General features: G+C 41.1%; 1 protein-coding gene across 2 annotated transcripts in view; it reads left to right on the top strand.

Moving 5' to 3' along the window:
• bcl11ba (BAF chromatin remodeling complex subunit BCL11B a) overlaps positions 1 to 23,158 on the top strand; it is a 45,277-nt gene that overhangs the window by 1,174 nt on the left and 20,945 nt on the right. Inside the window, exon 2 of one of the 2 annotated variants that reach the window (XM_041060677.1) lies at positions 8,741 to 9,232. In XM_041060677.1, coding sequence (XP_040916611.1) covers positions 8,741 to 9,232 — 492 coding nt within the window. The remainder of the gene's footprint in view (positions 1 to 8,740; positions 9,233 to 23,158) is intronic. The other variant, XM_041060678.1, reaches the window with a different exon arrangement.

Here is a 23,158-nt window from a genome sequence, read left to right as displayed (position 1 = left end):
ATTCAAGGCGTTTATGGGTGGAAAATAAATGTGTTAGTAAAGATTTATGTATGTATTTATTTATTTATTTATTGCAAAGAAAATTAACTAGGGAAAAAAAAACATGAACTTTTTTGTACATAAAATCAAACGTAAATTATACAAGTGAATCCACACGCTTCCCTCTTATTTGACGCAAACTCTTGATGCTTTTGCGCAGACACTTTAAACTTCTCAGGAGTGATAGAATTTTTCTGGCCTCAGGTCGGTGTAGGTGATGTGGCTGCAGCAGGTTCATGTGTCCTGACAGGAGCAGTAAATCTTCATGCAGGACTTTAACTGCTGAAAGCAGAAAATATCAGTGAGGGATAAGTCGTGCTAAAAGCTGCTGTTGTTGATTTACGTATTTTGCTTTACTTAGTCCAAATGACAAAGGAGGAGGTGTAGATGAAGGATTTTTAAGATGCAGCTCAGTATCAAGATTTTACGTTTTGTAAATATTACCACACTCTTTCCTCCAGCTTAAGGTTATTTGGGGAGACTTGTCTTGTGAAACCTGCCAGGTTGGATCACTTACACTACAGTGTGCTCCTGGTGGCCTAGCGCTTATAATCTAACAGCCATGTTTACAGTAGAGACTCAGCATGGCTGTACACTAAGTGTGCGTACCCAGGTTTTGGGCCACTCTGCCGGTACTGTCTGTTGGTTCCGTGCTCTGCTGCGTGGCCTGGCTTTTCGGTATCGTACTATCAACCCACACAGTCGTAAACGGAGGCACACACAGACTTAAAGACAGTGCATGTGGCATAGATGTCAAATCACCCCCCGACAAGTGGAGACTTGATTGCTTAACAGAGCTACAACTTGTGCGTGACAGCTCCTATGTAGGCCTGCAGCGTGGACTCGGTTACCTTTAGAAATGGGTCACATTGTGCATGCAGCATGCTTGACATTAGCTTCTGCAGCAAAGAGAAGGTAGATCGACAGGTAGACAAAATAGACAGTCACAAGATGTGGAAAGATCAGAGAGCATGCAGATGAAGGCTAATAAATAAGTTTATTGCTTGCACTGTGTCAATGCTGTCTTACTCTGATGGTGTGTGTGTGCATGTGAGTGTGTGTGAAGTGTAAAATGCAGTTTGGTATTTGTGTCCTCAGAATAGTTCTGAACTCTCTGATTTATGCTGTAGATCCTATAATTCAGGTGTAGGAGATACTCCCCAGTTTAGTATGTTTGAGTGTGTGACACACACACACACACACACACACACACACACACACACACACACACACACACACACACACACACACACACACACACACACACAGAGAGAGAGAGAGAGAGAGAGAGAGAGAGATATCAGATATAAATGTATATAGGCTTGTGTGGACATCAACACACTTACACCTAAAAATGGACATGTGTGAAACCACCTTGCCAAATTCTGAGTAATTCTCCTGGAGCTGTCAGGACATAAAATCTGTTTGACCTTTGTTTTAAATTTGGATTTTTGCATCACACACTCCAAAAAAATGACACTGTACATGAATTCTAGATTTCAGTAGGAGATGTACAAGAGTTTCTCCACCTCTTTTGTCTTTCAGTATATTTTTCTGAGTGGAAGAAAGTGTGTGGAACAGTGAGGCAGATTTTCTGGAGGTTAAACTGCTGATTTTTAAAATACAGTTTGGCCTCAGTTATAAAGCAATATTCTTACACACAGTGCTGACAATAGTAGGGACATCTTCCTCACTGAGTTACAGCCCTTTTCTGTTCAATCTTCATCCCGCATAGTCGTCTTACAGTTTTAACATTTCCCCTCTAATTCATCTGCTTTCCTTTGTTTCCATCTGCTTTTGTTTGATTTGAACAGGTTTTTTTGAAAGTAATCAATAAGGGATCACAGTTTGGCCTGGAATCAACCATTCAGTGTCCTTCACGAACACTGAATAATAATTTGCATGTTAATTGTCCTCTTCTGCAGTAAATATGTCTGATGCTGCACCAAATCCAGCACTGTACGCCTTCCACCTCCCCTAATTCACTCTCATTTCCTGCTACATTCAAATCAAACCATCCGTCCTGAGTGCGTAATCTTCACATATGGGAAAGATTAATCAGTGGAAATCTATATTTTTGTTTGTCAGGCAGATTCAGTGTGTGTTGGTGTGTTGCCACGGTAAAACAGTTTACACCCAAAGGTGCAGACGTGCCTTCTGCTTCTCATTCACTGCAAATAACCCCAGCTTTCCTCCGTGAGGCTGATTTAGTGTGAAGAGACGCAAACAGGACGAGAGCTCCCATTGTAGCCACACACACACATGCAAAGAGAGAGAGAGAGAGAGAGAGAGAGAGAGAGAGAGAGAAGGGGGGGGGGGGGATGTGTGTAAATTGCAGTCGCCCATTTGAGATGCATGTTTCCCTTTGGCTTGTCAAATAGCCGTGCACCCTGCTGGGCCTAAGTATTTGTTAGAGAGGGAGGGAGAGAACCTGCCTCTGCTTCCTTTACATGCTGCCGTAGATGAGCTGTTTTTAAAATGCTGGTGATTGGAATGAGTACATGATGATATTCCAATAATCAAATCATTCATTGTTTTAACACATCCTTTTTACAAGGTTTAGAGGTCAGTCCACAACATATGTTTTTTTTTTATTGTAAACAGTTTTTATTGTAGCTAAAGGGACAGTTCCTATAAAAGTGTTGACAGTGAAGTCAATTGTATTTACACTGAGTAACTCAGATGCTGTCTGGAAAAATGTTTAATGTCATTTCTGAAAGCTGTAACAGCTCAAATGAAATTTTACTCACCACAATAGGTAAGTGAGGCATGTTTAAAATGCCAGTTTTTGTTATTTTTGGTTTCCAGAAAAAATACACACAAACAGACATAAACAAGGTGCTACTTTTTAGAGTATGTAAATATGTGTGTGTATGAATCCTCAGGACGAGGGTTTTCAGTTCCTAAAGAGCATGCCTAAACTCATGTTGTTGATTGGCAGGCTGTACACTCTCTGCCACTACTGATACTACATTACACACACACACACACACACACACACACACACACACACACACACACACACACACACACACACACACACACAGCCTGCCATAGCCTGCATACCAGAGAGTTGGTTTGCTCAGCTGAGGCTTGGTGAGCTGTCTGTTGTCGCTTGCCCTTCAACACCCCTCCCTCTTCCCGCCAAACACCCTCTCTTTATTTCTCTATGTCTCTCTCCCTTTCTCTCTCTTTCTGTCTGTCTCTACGTGTCTCTCTCTCTCTTCCTGCTAGGGGGAGCTCTCAGGCTGTCAGTGCTGCTCTCGCTCTGCCTATGAGAGGGGTAGCAGAGTACGAATGTTGTCTGTGTGTGTGTGTGTGTGTGCTAATCAGATGACATCAGCGCTGAAAGACCACATTCACCTCTTAACTGTCAGCACCTGCACACTCTGTACTGACTGTCTGTCTCTCTGCCCCACTTTTAATTTACAGCCTGTACTGTAAATACATGACAGTGGCTGACTGACATCTACAGCACTCTGTATGTGTGTACACTGTAGTGTATTGATATAATGCAGCAGAGGAGTCATAGCTATAGTAAATGATCTTTCATTTTAAGTGGATTTTTTTCCTTTGGTTTCAAGCTCTAAAGTCTCTTTCCTTTAATGATCAGTTGCATTTTGTATCACTGCTGTGACAGATATACACACTACATTTAGACACTATTATTCATTTATTGATGGTTATTTTTTAAGCATAAAATCTTTTATGCAATTTTAAAGCTACTTTAAATCCTCCCCATAATTTTGGTGAGGAAGAACTGCAGGTACATAGTTGCTCTGCTCTTTAGAGGAGCGCTTCATTCTCACCTGACTCTCACACATTCCTTCCTCCTCTCGTCTGAACTCTCTACCACTCTCTCTGTCATCATGTGTGAGTTTAGCTAATACCACAATCAGACTGAAACAAATGTTTAGAATTATTTGCACATTTGCCTCCGATCCATGTGTCACAGATTCAACGCAGTAATCCTGACTCCGACCAGAGCGGGGGATTTACCTCGTGATGAACTTGAATTCGCTTTGAGGTAAACAGGTTTTTATTTGAAATCAGGTCAAATCTGAAAATAGGCCGTGAATCATAACGACGGAAGGTGTTTCTGCTTGAATATGAAATGATGTTTTACACACCAAATATCTGTATAGAATTAATGTTACTGCAGTGAAGGTGAAATTTCGGCTTTAGGCTTTCTTCTTCAGGTATTATTTTTAAAGTTGATAGGTGACAGGAAATGAGAGGAAAGCGAGGACACGACATGCACGTTGAGATTACATGATTAGCACCTTAACCACCTCTGCCCTCGTACAGGGTTAGTGGTTACATTTAATCATAAAAAGCGAACTCTCTTAAATGTACAGACAGATTCAATGATTTATTTTCTTAAATAAATAAAAATATATTCTTTCTTAAATAAAGAAAACAAATCATCAACACATCACAAACACTCCTCAGTACAGTTATTACAGATTTTCAAAATACGCTTTTGGTGAAAAGCCGCTTCCTGTATAGAAAATTGTTGAAGTCATTTCTTGAATTTAACAGTCAGATGGCTTATCAATTCAACAGATGAGAGTCTTTCCTTTAATGTCACCATCATGCTGTATGTGTGTGTGTGTATGTGTATGTGTGTGTGCAGCACCACAGCTCTGCGATCTGCTCTTTATTTGAAGCCAGTTGAAAACCAGGAAAAAACTGTGATAAAATATTCAGATTCTAAAAGTAACCTTATTTGCCAAAAATGTAGTTTTCACCTCCAGGTGTGTGTGTGTGGGGGCAGACGATGTAGAGGGCCAGCTGTGTGTGTGTGAGTGTCTGTATGGTATGTGGTAACCGTCAGTTTCTTTAGGTTTGGAGAAATGTCAGGGTGTGGCAGTGATGAATGACTGTGATGCTGCAGGTGTGTGTGTGCGTGTGTGTGTGCATTCTGTGAGTGTGTGACAACTCTCACCTACAAGATCTAAAAATCTCAATTTTAGACTGTGTGTGTGTGTGTGTGTGTGTGTGTGTGTGTGTGTGTGTGTGTGTGTGTGTGGTGGAAGTGTTTTTAAATTTTTGATAAACTCTTTTATTCTTCTCCTGACTCCATCCGCGCTCACGCACAGACACACACACACACCTACACCTACACACACACACACACACACACATATCATTTCCACTGCTCTTTACTGAAAACTGTTCTGGTTCTGGGAATAATTAGCAGGCTTTCAGTTAAAATAGGGAAAGTTTTGATGCTTGTAGAAATTGTAAAATTAAAATAAAAACTGTTGAAGAGAGAGGAGAACAAAGAGAGCAGGAAGGCTCGAGATGGATGAACAGCTCATTTACAGTGAGGGGTGGTAAACAAAGGAAGTCAAACCCCAAAGACCGAAGCCTTTTGGAGAAAACTTCTCCCTGATGACAGGAATCCAAAACAGTGCCTTTGCCTCTCTGGCCTGGACACAAGCCAAATGCTGTAGTTGATGCTATTATTATTAGCCCTCCACCTGTTTCTTTAGGCGTTCTGCAGAGAGTGAAGATTGGTTTGTAAAGAGCCTTATTTTGAGCCGTTCATTTTTAGACATTGTTGTTCTCTAGCTTCTCTTTTAACTGAAATCCTATTCAGGCCAAAGTCACACTTCTTCCTTTGTGTCTGCCATTTGTAAGCAGTCTGTTCACTGAAACCACAGTCAAATGCTCACTTTGATTTTTGAAGCAGTCTTTGGATATCTCCTGACTGACTGTGAACAGCATGGTGTTTACAGTGTATTTATAAGAAACATCAGCATTCGAGTGTGTATGTAATAATATATGTGTGGTTTCTTGTTCTAGTTGATCAGTGCATCTTCACTCACTCACTCATACACTCACCACACACTCACTCACACACACACTCACACACACACACACCACACCACACCACACACACACACACACACACACGCACACGCACACACACACACACACTCACACACTCACACACACACACACACACACACACACACACAGGCACACCACACACAGGCACACACAGGAAGTCAGCTGTGTGTTTGAGGTCTGTCTGTAATTATTTTTTTCATATTTCTATAATTGTTTTATTTCTCAGATGAAGTCAGGTTTGCAGGGGTCAGTGTGACTGCAGAGGGTGTTTGTTCCAGGTCAGCTCACTGACTTTATTCTCTCTAATGTTTATGACTGAAGAAACACTCTGCTGTTCATGGTTGTTCATTTCAATAGCTGAGGACAGATGGCTGCAGCCTGCAGGCCATACACACACGCACACACAATGCATATGTGTGTGTGTGTGTGTGTGTGTGTGGTGTGTGTGTGTGTGTATGTGTGTGTGTGTGTGTGTGTGTGTGTGTGTATCCACAAGGTACACATTGACATACAAACATGATTCGATCCACAGTGCATGCAGTACAAACATGCAACGCATACACACATTCAGAGGGAGGGGAGGAGTGTGTGGAAATGTGGGCTGAAAGAACTCACATACTGTACACCTACTCACACACACGCTTCCTGTAGCCATAGCAACAAAATAAATAATAATAGAAGGTGAGAATGATTAAAATGATTCAAGAAGTAATTCAGTTTACTGTATTTTATTTTTATTTTTTTATATGATTTTCTTTAGTAATTACTATCTGAATGATATTATGATTTATTTTAATATTTTTAGTTTGGAGACACTTTGTTTTCATTACTTTGTCACCCACAAACCTCTTTACATATATAGTTTTATGTTAGCAACAACATTTGTGTATGTAGATGTATTCATATACTATACATATGTGTTTATATAGCAGTGTATAGTGTCTATAGTGTGTACAAGTGTATATATCTGCATGAATGTATTTATGTATACATTACTTTTTTCTCTATCCCCTGTTCTCTTGCTTATTTTTATTTTTAATTTTATTAGTTAGTTATTAATTATACTACAATAATAGTAGCACTAACCTTAATATTTCTATTACAACTACAAGTAATAATATCTAATAATCTGAGCCATATTACATAGGGCATCCCCAAATTAATCTAAGGGGTCACATTCAGTTTTCTGTTTTTTTCTTTTTTTTTCTTCTGATAAATACAAGATTATTAAACCTCTAAAAATCAGTAAATCATGTGGGTAAAACCTGTTCTGTGTGATTACAAGTAGACATTTTTAAGAGGCCACAATCAAAAAGCAACTGCTGACATGCAGTATATGTGGAAGATATTGAGAGGGTTCAGAGATGTGTTTCCAGTGTGAAAATCAGTGGTGTATTTAAAAACAGACCTAACACAGGTATGTGCTGAGGTGGACTGCTCCATCTGGAGCCTTCATCTGCATTTGACACCCCAAATCTGTTTGCATTTCTAATGTGGAGGCTGAGACAAATGGCCAACCTGCTGCTAATCCATCATCTTGCATTAGGGAGAAAGAGAGGCAGAGAGAGAGAGAGAGAGATGGAGAGGTGATGATGATGATGATGATGATTTTGCTCATCTTCCTGTTTACCTCCTTTCTCCAGCCTCTTTCAGACATCCTAAACCAATCCCTCATTTACAGCCTATTCATAAAAGCTTTTACATTTGTTATTGCACCACACATCTGCTGTCTGACTGCTGTTTTCCAGCAAAACTCCTCAGCGGCTCAGGAGGGAAGGTGTAGTACCTTTACAACAGCGGAGAACTGCTCTTTGCTTATATAGTATATATATAGTAGCTTATATAGTATAAAATCTTTGCTTGAAACTTTTACTAGTGTCTTAGTCCAGCGAACATACAGTACAGTTTGTATAACTGTAGTGTACATGCATGGCATCCATATCACTCAACATACAGTAATTTCTGCTAAAGAATTAGCATAGACCACTGTGGTTCAACAATTTTCCAGCAACACGTGGACCAGTAGTTCATCTTTTTGAATCATCATGTATCTTGATTTCTGCTTCCCAAAATGATTCTTAAATTTTCACTCTAGTTTTTTGATTTTCTGGATCATGTTCAAGTAAAGAATGAAAAATCATGGGTTTGTTAGACATATACAGGGTGATGAGAGGTTGACGTGTTTTAAGCCAGATTGTTTGGGAACCACTCAGTAAACGTAGTTCTCTTCAGTTCTTCAGGTTTCAGCAGAGTGCAGGTTTATCATCATGTTGGTTATGTACATGTATGTGTGGAATTCTTTTCAAGGCTGAATAAAATGCTCAGTACACTTCTAACAAACTAAAGGCAAAGGTGTTCGCACCTGTTCTGACTGGCGTGCTATCACAGAGAGGGGCAGGTTGTGATGAATCATACAAACAGGGATAAGGGCGCACATTTTCAGACAGTCAGACATTCATATTGTTGCATTCTGTTGTGCACACACAATCTTATGGGGGTTATTGTGTGAGGAGGGCAAAAGCTTGAGAGGGAATTTCCAACCTTTTCTTCTTTTAGACATCTACACTTCGGACTGTGATCTGACAGCATATTTGCTGGCTTGTTTTGTAAAGTCACACAAGTTTTTGGTGATTATACTGGTGTATCCTGCTTCATGCTTAGCTTAGGAAACAATAGAACTGTCGTACAGTTATCCAGTGTGTTGCTAAAGAGCTCCATCAGTGTCATTTCCCACCCACCATTCTGGCCTGTCCAGTAATTCAATGTGAGTAATGTGAGAACACAACACAAGTCCAGGTGTTAAATCATTTGACATGTCTCTTCTGTTTCTCTTATCGGACAGCAGAGGTTGAGCATCCAGATGGCTGCCTGCTCTCCGACTCCTTACCCCCCCACCCGCTCAGCCTGCCCTCACACCCGCTTGGCCTCCCTTCCCACCCATTGGAGCCCAGCCTGGCCCACGCCCTGCCACCTGGCCTCCATGCTGACCACGACCTGCTGACCTGTGGCCAGTGCCAGATGACCTTCCCTCTGGGTGACATCGTTCTCTTCATTGAGCACAAGAAGAAGCAGTGCCAAACGCCACTGCTAGCCAATGGCTGCTACGACAAGATGACTGACCGGGGAGGAGGAGGAGGGAGTCCCACTCTGCATGGCCTTCATCACCACAGTCAGCGGGTAGAGCTCAGGAAGGTGGTAGAGCCAGTGGAGATCGGCATCCAGGTGACACCCGAGGAGGAGGAGGAGGTGGGAGGAAGAAGAGGGGAAGGAGGTGAGAGGGGAGAGAGGACGCCCACCAAAGGAATTTGCCCCAAGCAGGAAAACACACCAGCAGGTAGGCACAATGAACACACACTGTAAAGGAACAGTTCAACATTTTGGGGTATATGCCTATTTGCTTTCTTTCCAAGGGTTAGATGAGGAAGTGAATATCAGTCTCATGTCTGTGTTCAGTACAGAGCTGGAGTCAGGACGTGATAAGCTTAGCTTAGAATAAGACTGGAGGTAGAAACAGTGAGCCTGGTTCTGTTCAAAGCTCAGACACCTGTCAATAACTCTAAAGTTGTTTTTGCAAGTTATATGTTGTTTGTTTAAGAACAGAAATGTGAAAAGTTTTTTTTTGTTTTCAAGTTGGAACAGTTTCTTGACAACAGTCAATTTGCCCAGCTGTAGCAGATTAGGCTAAAAATATTTTTAAAAAAGATGGTGGGCTTCTTGTTACTCACAGTGGATGGGTGTGGTTCTAGATGAGAGAAGCTTGACACCTTTAAGGTAGCATAAGTTCTGGGGAGGTAAACTTTTTCGGGCAAAGCAAAGCTGTGCCGCTTTAGCTACTTTGCCAAGAAAGTGTAGCTTATTATTAGCGGTATCACCTCTTTACAAGCCAAACGTTTGCATCTCATGCGTTCAGATCTTCTAGATATCTCATGACTTCTTAAAATGTTGGAGGTGTTTTTACACTGTGTTTTCACTTTTAGCTTTTGGCTTTGGAAGCCACCACTTTCTTTGCGATTTAGGTGCCCAGGTTTAGGTTCTGGGATGTTTTCACACACTCACTGCACACAGCTGTTGTTCCCCCTACAACCACAAACTGTAGTTTTTACATGAGATAAACAACAAAATACAGCGTATTAATCAGTGAGCTTTAGAGATGTGGGCTTAATGCACAGACATGACACTGGTATCAAGCTTCTCATTTTGCTTTCAGAAAAAGACAATAAGCATATTTACCAAAATGCTCAAGTGTTTCATGAAGGATGGAGGGAAGGACCAGAAGGAGGTAGGGGTGGTGAGGTGTTGGGGACCGTACCAGACATGTGGTTTATTTATCACACTAAATATATTGGACTTTTTGAACTTAAAAAAACACACGCACTAATGTACATTTTCAGCTTTTGTGGAGGCATTGTGTTGAACAACAGCCCATCCTCTCCAGCTAGAAAGAAAGACGTTCATTCCATTAGAAGTAGAGGACAACAGAGAGAAGGGAAAGAGGGGAGAGACAGGCACATTACCCACTCAAAGCCCTAAACCCCCTCAAGGACTCGGCTAGTTGAAACAAATTGTGCAAAACATGAGAGAGACTCACCCCGACTTTCATGGAGAAATCCAGCCTAAGCCATCTGCTTAAAAAGGTGAAAAGCTCATTAAAATTCAAATAAGCAAAGGAGGAGAGAACACTGTGAGAAGAGAAGGAGGAGGAAAAAACCGAGAAAGGGGGATTAAAAAGAGGCTAGTTTCTCCCCCGTTCAGTTTGGTAAAGAAACATTTTAGCAGGGGAGCATCTGCAGGAAGAAGAGCAGCAGCAGTTATCTCTCCAACCAGTCAAGACGCTCACAAAGAAGCCAGAGGGGAAGAGCCGAATTTTCAGTCTTTCAGTTGTCCTGCCCTCCTACAGGTCACTACAAGTCTGCAGCTCGTGACTGGGCAGCAGGTAGTCCCAGCAGGTGCTAAAATTACCCACAAATCAACGGCTGAACACAAACCACTCAAAGATGGACGCATATATAAAAAGAACATTTGTCCAGTCTGATGTGTTCATCTGCTGTGTTGCAGATGAAATAAGACACATATCTGTTTACTTTCCAGTGCTGTCTGGATATGACGGCACACACTAAATCTTGAAGTAACCATTCAAATTCATAGTTTCAGGGTAACATCAAATCCATGCTGTATGGGTCTTTCATACAGCCTCATGATCCTTTTCAGAAAACTAGAAAACACTGTCCATTTTAAGCCTTTACAAGGCGAGCCATGTTTATTTTTAGGACAAAAGGTGCTGTGCACAAAGAATAAAAATACAATATCTAGATGTAATAAAATGACAGCTCCAGAACATTGGACTTCTAGAGCTTCTGCTATACCTGGATGATGATTCCTACACAAACAAACCTTAACTCCTAACCCCTAAAGAAAACCCTTCACCCTAATGAAGGAATATTAAACAGTGAGAAGGAAATCAAACAGATTGAAAGCTAAAGTGAAATTAAAGTTAACAAAACACAAATAGACAAGGAACAGATTAGACAACCTCACATATGATAAAACAAATTGAATTTTTGAGCTATTTTTGGGCTATATTTTGGTTCAGGCCCCACACAGCAGCTTTTGTTCCAGATATGTGGTCCATGAGGTCTTGGTGGGTTCTTAACACAGAAGCAGTTCTGGTATTTTAAAATCAGTCTGTTGACACAGAAGTATCCATCATGTGAGAGCGGCACTGAACTGAAAAAAAGACAGCAGCATTTTTTCATTTCCAGAGGAATGATTGCAGTGATTAGAAAAAAGTATGTGGTAAATGATTTGATATCACTTTAACAGACGATTCAAAATTTACTGCTTCTTTCCTAAAATTCATGATATCAGTAACTTTCACTGATAAATAAGTAATCGCCGTCTGCATTTTGTCTTCAAATGGATGCGTGAAAATACCATCAGCATTAAAGTTCAGCCAGTGATGATGTGCTCTTGTGTAACTCAGGAAGTCAGTTTATTCTCATTCATGGGGCAGAGATACCTGTGGTTTGGTCTGTTTATAGCACCATTTCAAAGGTTTGTGTAAAACCTTCCTGACATTTGGACAGAAACATAACTAAATTCATCAGTGGCACTGAGCTAAGCGTAGCAGAAAAGGCTGCCCTAAAGCCACGAGACGAAGTGCTCTCACAGGTAACGCTCCTGATGCTGTTTCCCATGCAGAGCGCTGGAGCGGGACAGAGCTCCTCGGAACATGTCAGTCTGCGGTTTGGCCTGCACTGTAAAACACTGTGTTTGGGCCTGAACCTCATCAATATTTTACCAGGCTGTTACAACTGTGTCAACTGCGGACAGCACAAGCACCTGAACCTCTGAAAGTATGCCACTTAGCTGTGTAACTGCACCGCAGGTTTATATTGAACACATAACATCCCAGAGTGTCTGCAGAGCAGCACTTGTGTGACTAACTGACTACATTGGCCATATTATTAGGTCGGCATCATTCATATTTATGTGCATATGGATATTTTTTTCTCCTGTATTTAAATGCTTCCAATTTGTCAAACTGTAAGCCTCCTGTGAAACCAACTCCACATGTGCAGCTTTGGAAAGCTTCAAATTGTAATTGCACAATATTTCCTCATAACAGAACGCACAATAATTTTCACATTAAAAGCAAAAACATATTAGCGGCTCAATTGGACATGCACTGCGGCAACTGTAAACTATATTGCTGCAATAACATTTTATGTTTCAAAATTACCCTCAGTATTTCACAATTTCCACATGAAATATGTTCAACTAGCACCTTATTAACAAGAGGAGAGGACAGAGGGGTTTATTAATGGAGCTGGGGTTTAATTTGGAGAGAACATGCTCAGCCCTGCTCATAATCACCAGGGGATTGAAATATGGCAGGTGGAATTTTCTCTTTGTAACTCAGACCGAGCTTTTCCTCCCGTAGATTTTTACACCTTTCATTACCTGGTGGAAGGGGCGAAAAAGAGTAAGAGACACAGGGGAGGAAGTGAGAGAGCAGGGGAACGGAGAGTGAGGGGAAAAGTGATCAGGGAGTTTGAATGTCAGCTCAGAACACGACTGACGACAACGCTTCGTAATTGGCTCCCAGCAGGTCAAACTACTGCTTCATTCTCAAGCCTTTTCACTTCCATTTGCTCTCCATGTTAAACGGAACACACACACACACATTCACACACTCACATGTGCATCAAGACAAGTTTTTTTGTATCCCTAAATTAGAAGAGGTGTTCTTGCTCTGTGAGTGTTATTTCTATTCTCTGTCTCCGTCTGCAGGAGGCAGGAGCACAGAGCCTCATTCAGTTTGTGCAGCCTAAACTGGATTCAGTGCAGATCAACGCTTCAAGCTGTAGAGTTTTAGTAGAGAAAGGCCTCATTAGCCTTCTCTCACTCATAGGTCACAGGCCATCTTGTGTTGTTTTGTCTTGTTATTCTGAGTGCTCTTCGTCAGCAGTGATAGCAGCCGTAGCCACACTCACTGATGGGCCACAGACAGGAAGGTGTACTGCGGTGTGTCTGAGTTGTCATGAATTTGTTTGCATCAGTTGATGGTGTAAGGAAGGACTCCTTTTGATTTAGAAAAAATAATCAATCAGATCAAATCCTTTAGATTTCTGTAAAAGTATTAAGCTCAGCGTGTTTGTGGACATTATTTCTTAATATTGTAGAAAGAAATGGGCTTTTCATGTACCTGATGGCCACTGATTCAAAAAAATTCAGCTCAGTTGAAAATGGCAGTTTCACTCTTTGCCCTTGACCTAGCATAAGCACTGTATTCATGTGACAATTTACTGAGGAAACACTATCTGACTAAAGGGAACATAGATAAAGCAGATGTACCATTTATGAAAAGGATGTCATAGTTTATACAAGTACACATTTTAATGCTTTTTCACCAAAACATGAATGATTCATGTTTCTTTAGCCTGGACTTGTAGCAACTTCATCATTTAAATCTTTTTGATTTTCTGTCTTGATTTTTCACCGCCGTTAAAGTGATTTTGTTTTGAAACAACGTGACTATTAATGATAGTCATCAGTGTCATGGGCAGCTGTGTATGGGTAACACTGTGTGTGTAAGTGTATGTGTGTTTGTGTATGATGTTCTAGTTCAACACAACCACAGCCTTCTACTCTTTAGCAGGCTCTTGCTGATGTGCACCTTGTCTTTGGGTGTGGGGATTTGAACCGGCAACCCTCTGGTCCCGCACCCTCCAGACTCCCAGCTGACTGTTAGGTTAGCTATAAACTCCATGACAGTGTGGATTAGAGAAAAGAGAGGGAATCATGTCATTTTTAACTGTGAGGTGTGTGTGCACGCACACACACACACACACACACATAGGTTCACACATCACTGAGGAGCGTTTAACACCTCCTGACACAGTACTGTGCAGCCCTTAAAGCCTTGTCAAGCAGGGTTTAATTCAGACATTTTACTAAGTCCAGTTGGAGTGCTGAGGAACACACACACACATACATACACACTTGTGCTTATATTTTTGTGAGGACACTTGTTGACATAATGCATTCCCTAGTGCCTAACACTAACCTGAACCTGAAACCCTAAAACCAATCATATGAATGTATGTCAGAAAGTGAGGACCATCTAAAATGTCCTCACATAAGACAGGTCCTCACACTGTGTAGCCATACACTCAGTACACACACTCATACTTTGCCTATCAAATGGCTGTCAGATTAAAAAGGTGTCATCATGAGTTCGTCAAAACTACTCACACTGTGTGTGTGTGTGTGTGTGTGTGTGTGTGCGTGCGTGCGCCAGCTGTCTAGCTCTACCTCTGCTTTCACACCTTTTCTTTTGTTTCCCAGCTGACTTTTTTTCAGTTTTTTCCACTTCATTGTCTCAGTATCTCGGTCTCTCACTGCTGTCTCTCACACACAGATGGATACGTGAACACACCAACACACATCTCTTTATTTCTTTCACACACACACACACACACAGATGATCAGGAAGATAATAGAATTAATACACTTTACTTCACACAGGGTGTGCAATATGAGTTACACACAATTATAAAAAATGATTTTCAACTGTGCATGTTTGAATCTTATGTAAACATTTTTCACATGTAGACATGCACACACATACACACACACACACACACATCTTTAATAAATAATGACTGAGCACAGTAGTGTGTCTTTAAAATATTTACCATATGCTTATTTATCTTTCAAATGAAAGCGCACAAACTTAACAAAGAGCCACGGCACAGTGTCTGTCCGTGTGAGTGTGTGTGTGTGTTTGATTTAACAGCCTGTACTTTAGAGGCATTACGGCACCCGCTGCTCTTGTTTTTTTGCGTTGTTTCAATAAAGCTGGGAGGCCTCTTGGATGGAGCGCTGCTCTTTTTGAAGTGGTAATTACTCTCTCTCCCTCTGTCTCTCTCCACCTCTCTCACCCCCTATATCCTCAGTGCTTTTGGCTAGTTTTGGTTTTGTGTGTGTGTGTGTGTGTGTGTATGTGTATGTGTTCACACAGTGCAGTAACTGATGGATTTTTAATAGGCCTGAAAGGATGTGGACACACACAGTCACACACACATATATATATATATAGACGTGAGGAAACTACACTTGATGTTTCAGTCTTGAACAGTTTTGGACAAGTTACTTGTAAAATGTGATTGATGATATAACTCAAAAAGTGACAAATGAAGATTACTTCACTAACTGCTCCTCTCATTAGAGTATTTGTTACATGGGTGTGCTCCTTCAGACATGTCTTCTAACTCTAATGCCACCTCATGTGACATATTGATGGGTGCAGTGTATCATGCCTCAAACACAGAGCATCCAAAACTATCCCATGCTGAACTCTAACATGGAGCGCCTCCTTTCCTCATTCTTTGATCAGATAATGGCTGATTTTTTTTTTTAATATCAGAATTTAGCCAGTTTCAGACAAGTCTGTTATTCAGGCAAGCTACCTGTGTTTATAGAACATTTAACAGAGCCTCTTCTGTTAAGAAAGAAAAATTTGCAGAGAAACATGTTCATATTTAATGAAAAAAAAAATTGGTGTCTGCAGAGAAATTCAGGCATTGCATTGGCAATAGTATCAAAAGATTTCAAACCACACCCAGCCCCACCCGTACTGAAAATGTAGAAATAGAAAATCAGACTCTTTACAGTTGGAGGTTTCGAGTGTTGGTAAATAAATAGTGAAGCTGTAAGTTCACACAACCTTCCAACCTGCTGATTGTGGGCTGAGCAGTGATTAGCTGAGCCCTCTAACACAACAAAAGTCCAGGTAACTCTGAAGTTCCAATATTCCTCCTCTTATTGGTTAGGGGGATGGGGTGTGGGGGCTGGGGGGGTCTGTCTGGTTCCCCATGTGCAGTCTGGTCTTTTGCTCAGTACAATCAACCCTTCTGAACTTCAGATCCACACTGTGTGTATTTGAATGTGTGTGTCTTGTTTTTGTCTCTCCTAGCTCATTCACTTCTAAATGACGCTCCACCTTTTTCCTCTGTAAATCCAGCATCTTGGACACAAACCAGACACTATGAGCAAAAACAAGTGAGACGTGAAGGCTGGAAATGACAGACAGAGCGGGGTAGAGACATACAGAGACACAAGGAGAGAGAGTTTTCGGCATTAATAGAGCATAAAAAGGCAAAGCAGCATCTCATGTGCTTCTTAGCATTTTCAAAATCCATTTTTGCGATTTTCGCCTCGTCGCCTCTCTACTGCGTTAATCACTTTGCATGCACTCATTTAAATATTAAATTTTTTTAATCATCAAAGCCAGTGAGCATCATGCATATTCATATCTCCCCCCTTCTCCCCCCCCCTTCCATCCCTCCATCCCCTGGATCTCAGGTTCATTACTCTGCCGTGTAGCCATTAGCCACTTCCCTAATCACACAGTTTACACATGCAGACTAACCGGTGTATGTGCGTATACACACACGTACAAACACACAGCTAGCCACCAGCGCTAACCAGTGCTAATCCGCTAACTAGACTAAAACACACAGGCATCCCTCCAGTCTAAACTGAGCGAGCAGACTTGTCATCCATCCTGGCTGCTAGATGGCTGGAGCTGGGAGTATTTGTCAAGAGGCTCGACGAAACCCTAATTTGCATAATGACTTTGTAGTTCTGCATTAATAAAATTTGCATATGAAGCCATGTTAATTACTCCTGATCAGCCTTTTTTGCATTCATGCATAGTAATTTTCGGCGACTTGCGAAAATTGATGTCCTGGCGTCAGGGATGAGATTGTGGAAGAGGCTCTGTGTGTGTGTGTGTGTGTGAATGACGAAGACAGGGTGGAGATGATGAAGGGGGTGTTGGACAGTGTGGGCCAGATTGGTGTGGTTTTGTTTTTCAGGCAGCATCCTTCTTTCTATGTCTGTACATAACTTTTCTGAAATCTCCTCTAATTGTTGAGAGTGACTGGAGAGGCTTTGCAGTAAAATCCCCTCCTCATTTTGTCGTACAGCACACACATTCAAGCTCACACTCATGCTCACACATACTCACAGAGGCTGGCTGGCAGCCATTTGTGAACCTATTGTTTACTCTCAGTTCTTCATTTCAAACAGCAGAGACTATTTTGCTCTCAGACTCTTGATTCACAGGATTTTAAACATGAGAATTTGGTTTTAATTTTGGTTCTAATGAGAATATTATTACCCTCTTCCATGTTTCCTTCTTTGAGATGCTTTTTTTGTTTTGATTTTGAATGTGTGTTGTGGTTAAACATGGTTAAGTAGATTTCTTTGACATTTTTGATACAACACACCTCTGAACAGAACCACATGTGAATAGATTTAGTGCCATATGATTCACATTGTATTTATTGTATTGGAGGTACCATACCCTCAGAGGACTTCTACTTCTACTAATCAGCTTTTCTTTGATGAAAATGGCATCTAAGTGAGCGAAGGTTGATTTTAGAAGCTTTCCATTTATTTAAAGCTTTTCCCTCAAGGACAAGCTCATTTTAATTCCCCACAGGGCTGATCAGGTTTAACAAACCTCCTTCTAAACCCAGTTAGAGAGTTTTTTCACGGTCCCTCCAGAGTTCAGCCATTTATTCATGGAATCTCTGGCCTTTTGCTTGTGGTGTTGGCAGAGGGCTTTGAATGTATGTGTCGTGTGTGTATTACGTAGATGCACAAAAATCTAGTGAAATTGAGAGCCCTGGTGAAAAGGAGAGAAAATGTGTCTTTTTCTTGGTGGTCTCTGATTCATTTCAATGCAATGACAGAATTAAAGCCAGAAGCTATTAGTAGAATGGAGAGTCCGGGGCGCCGGCCAACGCAGAGACATTTCCAACAGGATGGACATGAATCACAGGCATCCATGGATAAAGGTTTAAGGTGGTCAAAGTAAAGATTCCTCTGTTTTGTGTTTTTGCGCTCCATTTTTAGTGGTGAGAGCTCACTCGAGGTTTCTGTCCCAGCAACACAGAGGACACACAGTTCAGCCACAGTAGCTCTCACTGCTCAGACTAACCACCTAAACCCTTCTATGTTCATGTCTGACTAAAAGTGTAAAACAGAATTTCCTGTGCTTGCGGTGTCAGTCTGTAAAATAAACACAAAATAGTGTAAAAAAAGTTTCACATAGTTTGTGAACTGGCATGTGCTATTTTCTCTGTTTCAATGAGATGTTAACCAGTTCCACTAGTGTGTGTAAACTGGATGCAAAAGTTAAATAATTCATTTGTTAGCATTACAAAAACTGAGCTCAGCTATGATCCCATATATTCATGTATAATGATGTAACATGAAATAGTTGTACCAAGAATTGACACTGGGATCAATAAAATCTTCTCAGTTCCTATCCTTAGACATACATATATGGAGCAAACCACATACTGTTGAGCAAGTGTGTTCCAAAGCTAGATTTGTAGAAATGCATTATTAGAAATGTCAGTGTGATTTTGTGAAATAGAACCAGGAAGTTCACTTTTTATTGTTTTTATTGCAGTTACACTTCGCTCTCTGTCATGGACGGTCAGCGCCTGAAAAACCTTGCTCACCTTAACCTTTTACAAAGTAAGACCTGTGTTGATGTTGACTTATTGAAGAGTCATTTTTAAAATCTACTAATAATGTGTTAAAGATTATTAGTTAAATTAGAAAAATAGAGACATACCAGAAAAAAGTTCTTTGGGTTATTCAAGTAAGTTACAAATAAAGTTCAGTCACAACTTTGTAAAGCCAGACTAATAAAACTGAGCAAAACAGACGTAGTCACATAAGAGCATCAACACCTGATGCTATGAGGGAAATGTAATCTCTTAATAAAATATAGGTTCCTTAGTGAATAATCCCTCTGTGCATGGGAGAGGCTTTCATACAGCACCTTGGCTTTTGTGACTCTGAGTGATCAGATCAGGTGATAAAGCACGAGGTGCAGTTTGTTTCCAATTGTGTGCCTGAGCGGGGAGCTGTCATCAGGCAGGTTGTACGAGTAAGTGAATAGAAAGAGGAGAAAGGCTGAAGGAGGTTGATTGGGGAGCTTTGTGCAGGTGACAATGGCTGGATGCAAAGCTATACTTCTCTCTGCATTCATCTGGACTCACTGCTGATGATATTTCAGGTCACAGGCCCCCCAGGAAAGGCTGCACCCCACACTCGTTCTGAATTCCATTGTACACTTTGTAGGCTGCAGAGTGTGTGTGTGTGTGTACTCTGAAACTGTGCCTGCTGTTTTCTGTCCTGTGTATGTGTTTGCACGTGTTTTGTGGATACTCCTTTATTTTTGTGCATATCTGTGTTTACACTGCAATTTTGCCCTAAATAAATTTGTAAACTGTGTGTTGTGTTGTTTGTGCAGATGTGTTTGTTCATGTGTTCACATTGCAATCTGAAAATTTTAAATCTCTGAGTGTGTGTGTGTGTGTTTGTAAAAATGTGGTATTTTTTCTAATAGAAGTAGAAAAGGCAATGAAATAGATACACAACTGCAGTAATATTACACTTATCTTTTTACAGTGTAATATTACATACTAGACTTTGTGTAAGTGCAGTTATACATAAGCATAGCTGTTGCAATCCACACATGAATAAAACTGTTGCTGCAGTAGTTTTTTTTTTTTTTATATATATAGTCTGAACTCAAGGTCAACTTTTTCCTTCAGTCACATCTCCAGCTGAGTAACGTCGTAATAAATGGACCTTATACAAAGATTATTTTCTGACTACTATTTCCAAGGTCAGTGAACTTTGACACTTAAATTATAGAAATCTCTGTAGAGAGAAAAAGGGGGGTTTCAGATGATTAAAAGAAGATGAAAGTATAAAAAATATTTCTGCTACACAAAGTTGTGCTTATTTTTTCAAACTTCTTTCTTGTAAATTACATGGCAATTTTATTTCCTCAGTACCCTGAAAAGTATTCACATTAAATGAAGACATTACTACAAGGGCAAGAAGGTACACATTGCTTTTCCAATGGGTCATAAGACAAAAAGGTTATTAAAATTTAAATATAACTATAGCAAAGTGGATTATGGATAGAGGGGGGCATGCACATAAACAAAAGAAAAAAGAATCTATTTTTGTCAGCCTCAGTTACAGGTGTCTGGAAGGTTAAACTGTGAACAGGAAGTTCAATTTCGATTGGAATAAATAAAAAAAAAGGGGGGGGGGGGGGGGGGGGGGGGCTGGGATGAGAAGATGTGAAGCAGCAGCAAACATTCAACAGTGATGATGGAGACAAAAAAAATTCAACACAAAAGTCCAAGAATACAGCTCTACATGCAAAGGTGAACTTGTCTACACACTATGTCCTGTCTGAGTTAGGGTTCAAAGAGTTATCGTTTTCCACACAAAGAGATCAAACCCTCTGTGTGGAAGTCCATGCTCAGTAGAACTGTGGTATCTTTCTACCACAGCAGGGGAATAAACTTGACAGTCTGGCCTGGGATTGGCCATAAAAAATGTTTGGCACACAGGTCACTGCCAACTCTCTCTCTAGCAGCTCTTATGTTATCTTCTGCCTTTTTTTATTGCCTGAAAATATCTGTTGCCTTCCAGCTCTGTTTTAACACCCTGCCATTGCAGAATTCTCAGAATTTACTCCTGAGTTTTGCTCGGACTGAGACCAAGTCACAGGGCTTTTCTGTGGGAGATTTCTCCCTGCTGAGCCTCAGAGATGACGCTGTTCTTTGTCTTGTCTCCTCCTGCCGGTACAGCCTGCCCTTTCTCACCAGCTTTAAGGATCTGAATCCGCAGCTGTTTCTTGTGTCATCTATCAACCTGACATTGGTGGCTTTCACTACATCTCTGCATGCAAGATTTTGTAAAGTCAGAGATGGCAGCAAGAGAACATGGTGGTGTTTGTGAGGCTCGTACACACTGCAAAACACACACACACAACACTTTAGAAACAGGTAGTACATACTTTAAGCCCTCCTATCCGCACTGACATTTTGATGCTTGGAAACCTCTTTAGACAAACAGAGAGAGACATAGCTCTCGACTAAAAATAACTTGGCAATATTGTCACTGCAGCTCCAGCCTGGCCACATGGACAGGATGGGATTACCACAGTATTTTACTGCGTTGGGGGGACTCATGACTGCCCCTCTCCTCTACAATGGGCTGTTGGCGTTTAGCACCGGCCAAATCACCACTTAACAAAAGCTAATTTCTCACTTGGTTAAACTGGGAAGGATTAGGGGCCTTGTGTCGGTGCAATCCATGTTTGGTGAAGAGTGAGGGCTGGGGGGGATGTTAGGAAGGATTTAAGCCTCAATTACAAGGGACTGAGGGCTTTTGTGTGTCTGTGGCAAAGGTGGGACACTGAGGTTTAGCAACTTTGCTGGAAATATTTGCTGCCTTGCCGTCCATGCGCCGGTGTGTGTGTATGTATGTGTATGCAGCCAAGGGTGGCATAGCTTGACAAATACATGTTGATCCCATTGTTTAGGAGGGTTTGAGCCTCCACAGTTTCACATACTAACTCTACTCAGGCTACACACAAGGAGGGATGACTTACAATCAACACTAATGACACACAGCAATTTAAACCCTTCCTTTTTGTCATGTCATGAGCACAGCAGATGTTCCATCCCTTAAAACCCTTTAAAGACCCTTTATTAACCTTAAATATTCAGCGTACCACCCTTTACGCCATTTATAACTAATGCGTACGCTTTATACAAAGTGTAGCTGTCCTCAGTGCTCGTATCCATCTTTTTATTTATTGTGAGGGACGTTCCTGGTGGCAGTGCAATAAAACCAGAGCAGTCCTCAACCTCCATCTTTCACCTAGAACCAGGTTTTTAACTGATTTCAGCATCTCTCATCTCAGTGAAACTTTTTTTGGGAAGAAGAGGGGGTTTGATTTCCCCCCTGAACAACAAACCCTTTCGTTTGTATCAAAGCTTTGCCTCACCCCCGCTGACACCCCTGAATTATTCACTTAGTGGAAAAGATAAACAAAGCTTGCTAGATACAGTTGTTCTATTGATTTCTCTGGGCAACATCACAGATAACAAAAAGAGGGCCGGAGGAGAGGTGCTGTGCTGCTGCCGTCTCTTTTTTTTCATCTGTAAATAAATCAATAACATGCATAGTTTTTCTCCTGAGAAAGCAGCCCATGTCCTGTTCCCCAGGAAAGCAAGTAATGCATTTAAATTGTATCTACTTTGTTATTTAGGTAGTTAGCTAGCTAACTTGTGTCTTTGGATCAGGGGTCTTCCCATGTGGGAACAGTCTTTTCTACCTGTTGGTTTGGTTAAAATTGCCCATCACTGGCTGAATTTGCTGCTCTGAGCGAGGCATGGGGTTGATATAGTAAATAATGCTGGATAAGGGCCAACAACTAGTAGTACAACCCCTCTGATTAGGCAGATCCTTTCTTTTTCCACTGAGAAAGCTGGAGTCAGAGCTTTGAGCTGCTCATAACCTGCTCACTTCACGTATTATGTTACTGAAAACACACAGAATATTGCATTACAGTGACTGTTAATTTAACTAAATTCTTCACATGCTCTCTCATACTCCTAAACCTAGAATACTTGTGTGCTATACCAAAGATGCACACACATTTCTACATGCGCATTACACACAGCAAATTTTTTGGCCCATTTGGTGACATTTAGTGGCCAGCCACAAGATCCCTTAACTGCCCCTTTGGCACAACTTGATGGCTTGCAGATAAAAGGAACCAGGGAGGAAATTGCAGGTTGGCAGGTGCAGTGTTTTCTCTCTCACTGTCGAAGGCTGCTTAATCACTGGAGGCTTCTGC

This window comes from Toxotes jaculatrix, chromosome 17 (genome assembly GCF_017976425.1).
Source record: "Toxotes jaculatrix isolate fToxJac2 chromosome 17, fToxJac2.pri, whole genome shotgun sequence".
NCBI classification, from domain to species: Eukaryota; Metazoa; Chordata; class Actinopteri; family Toxotidae; genus Toxotes; species Toxotes jaculatrix.
Note: the sequence above shows the minus strand (reverse complement) of the source record. Positions and strands in the feature narration are given on the sequence as shown.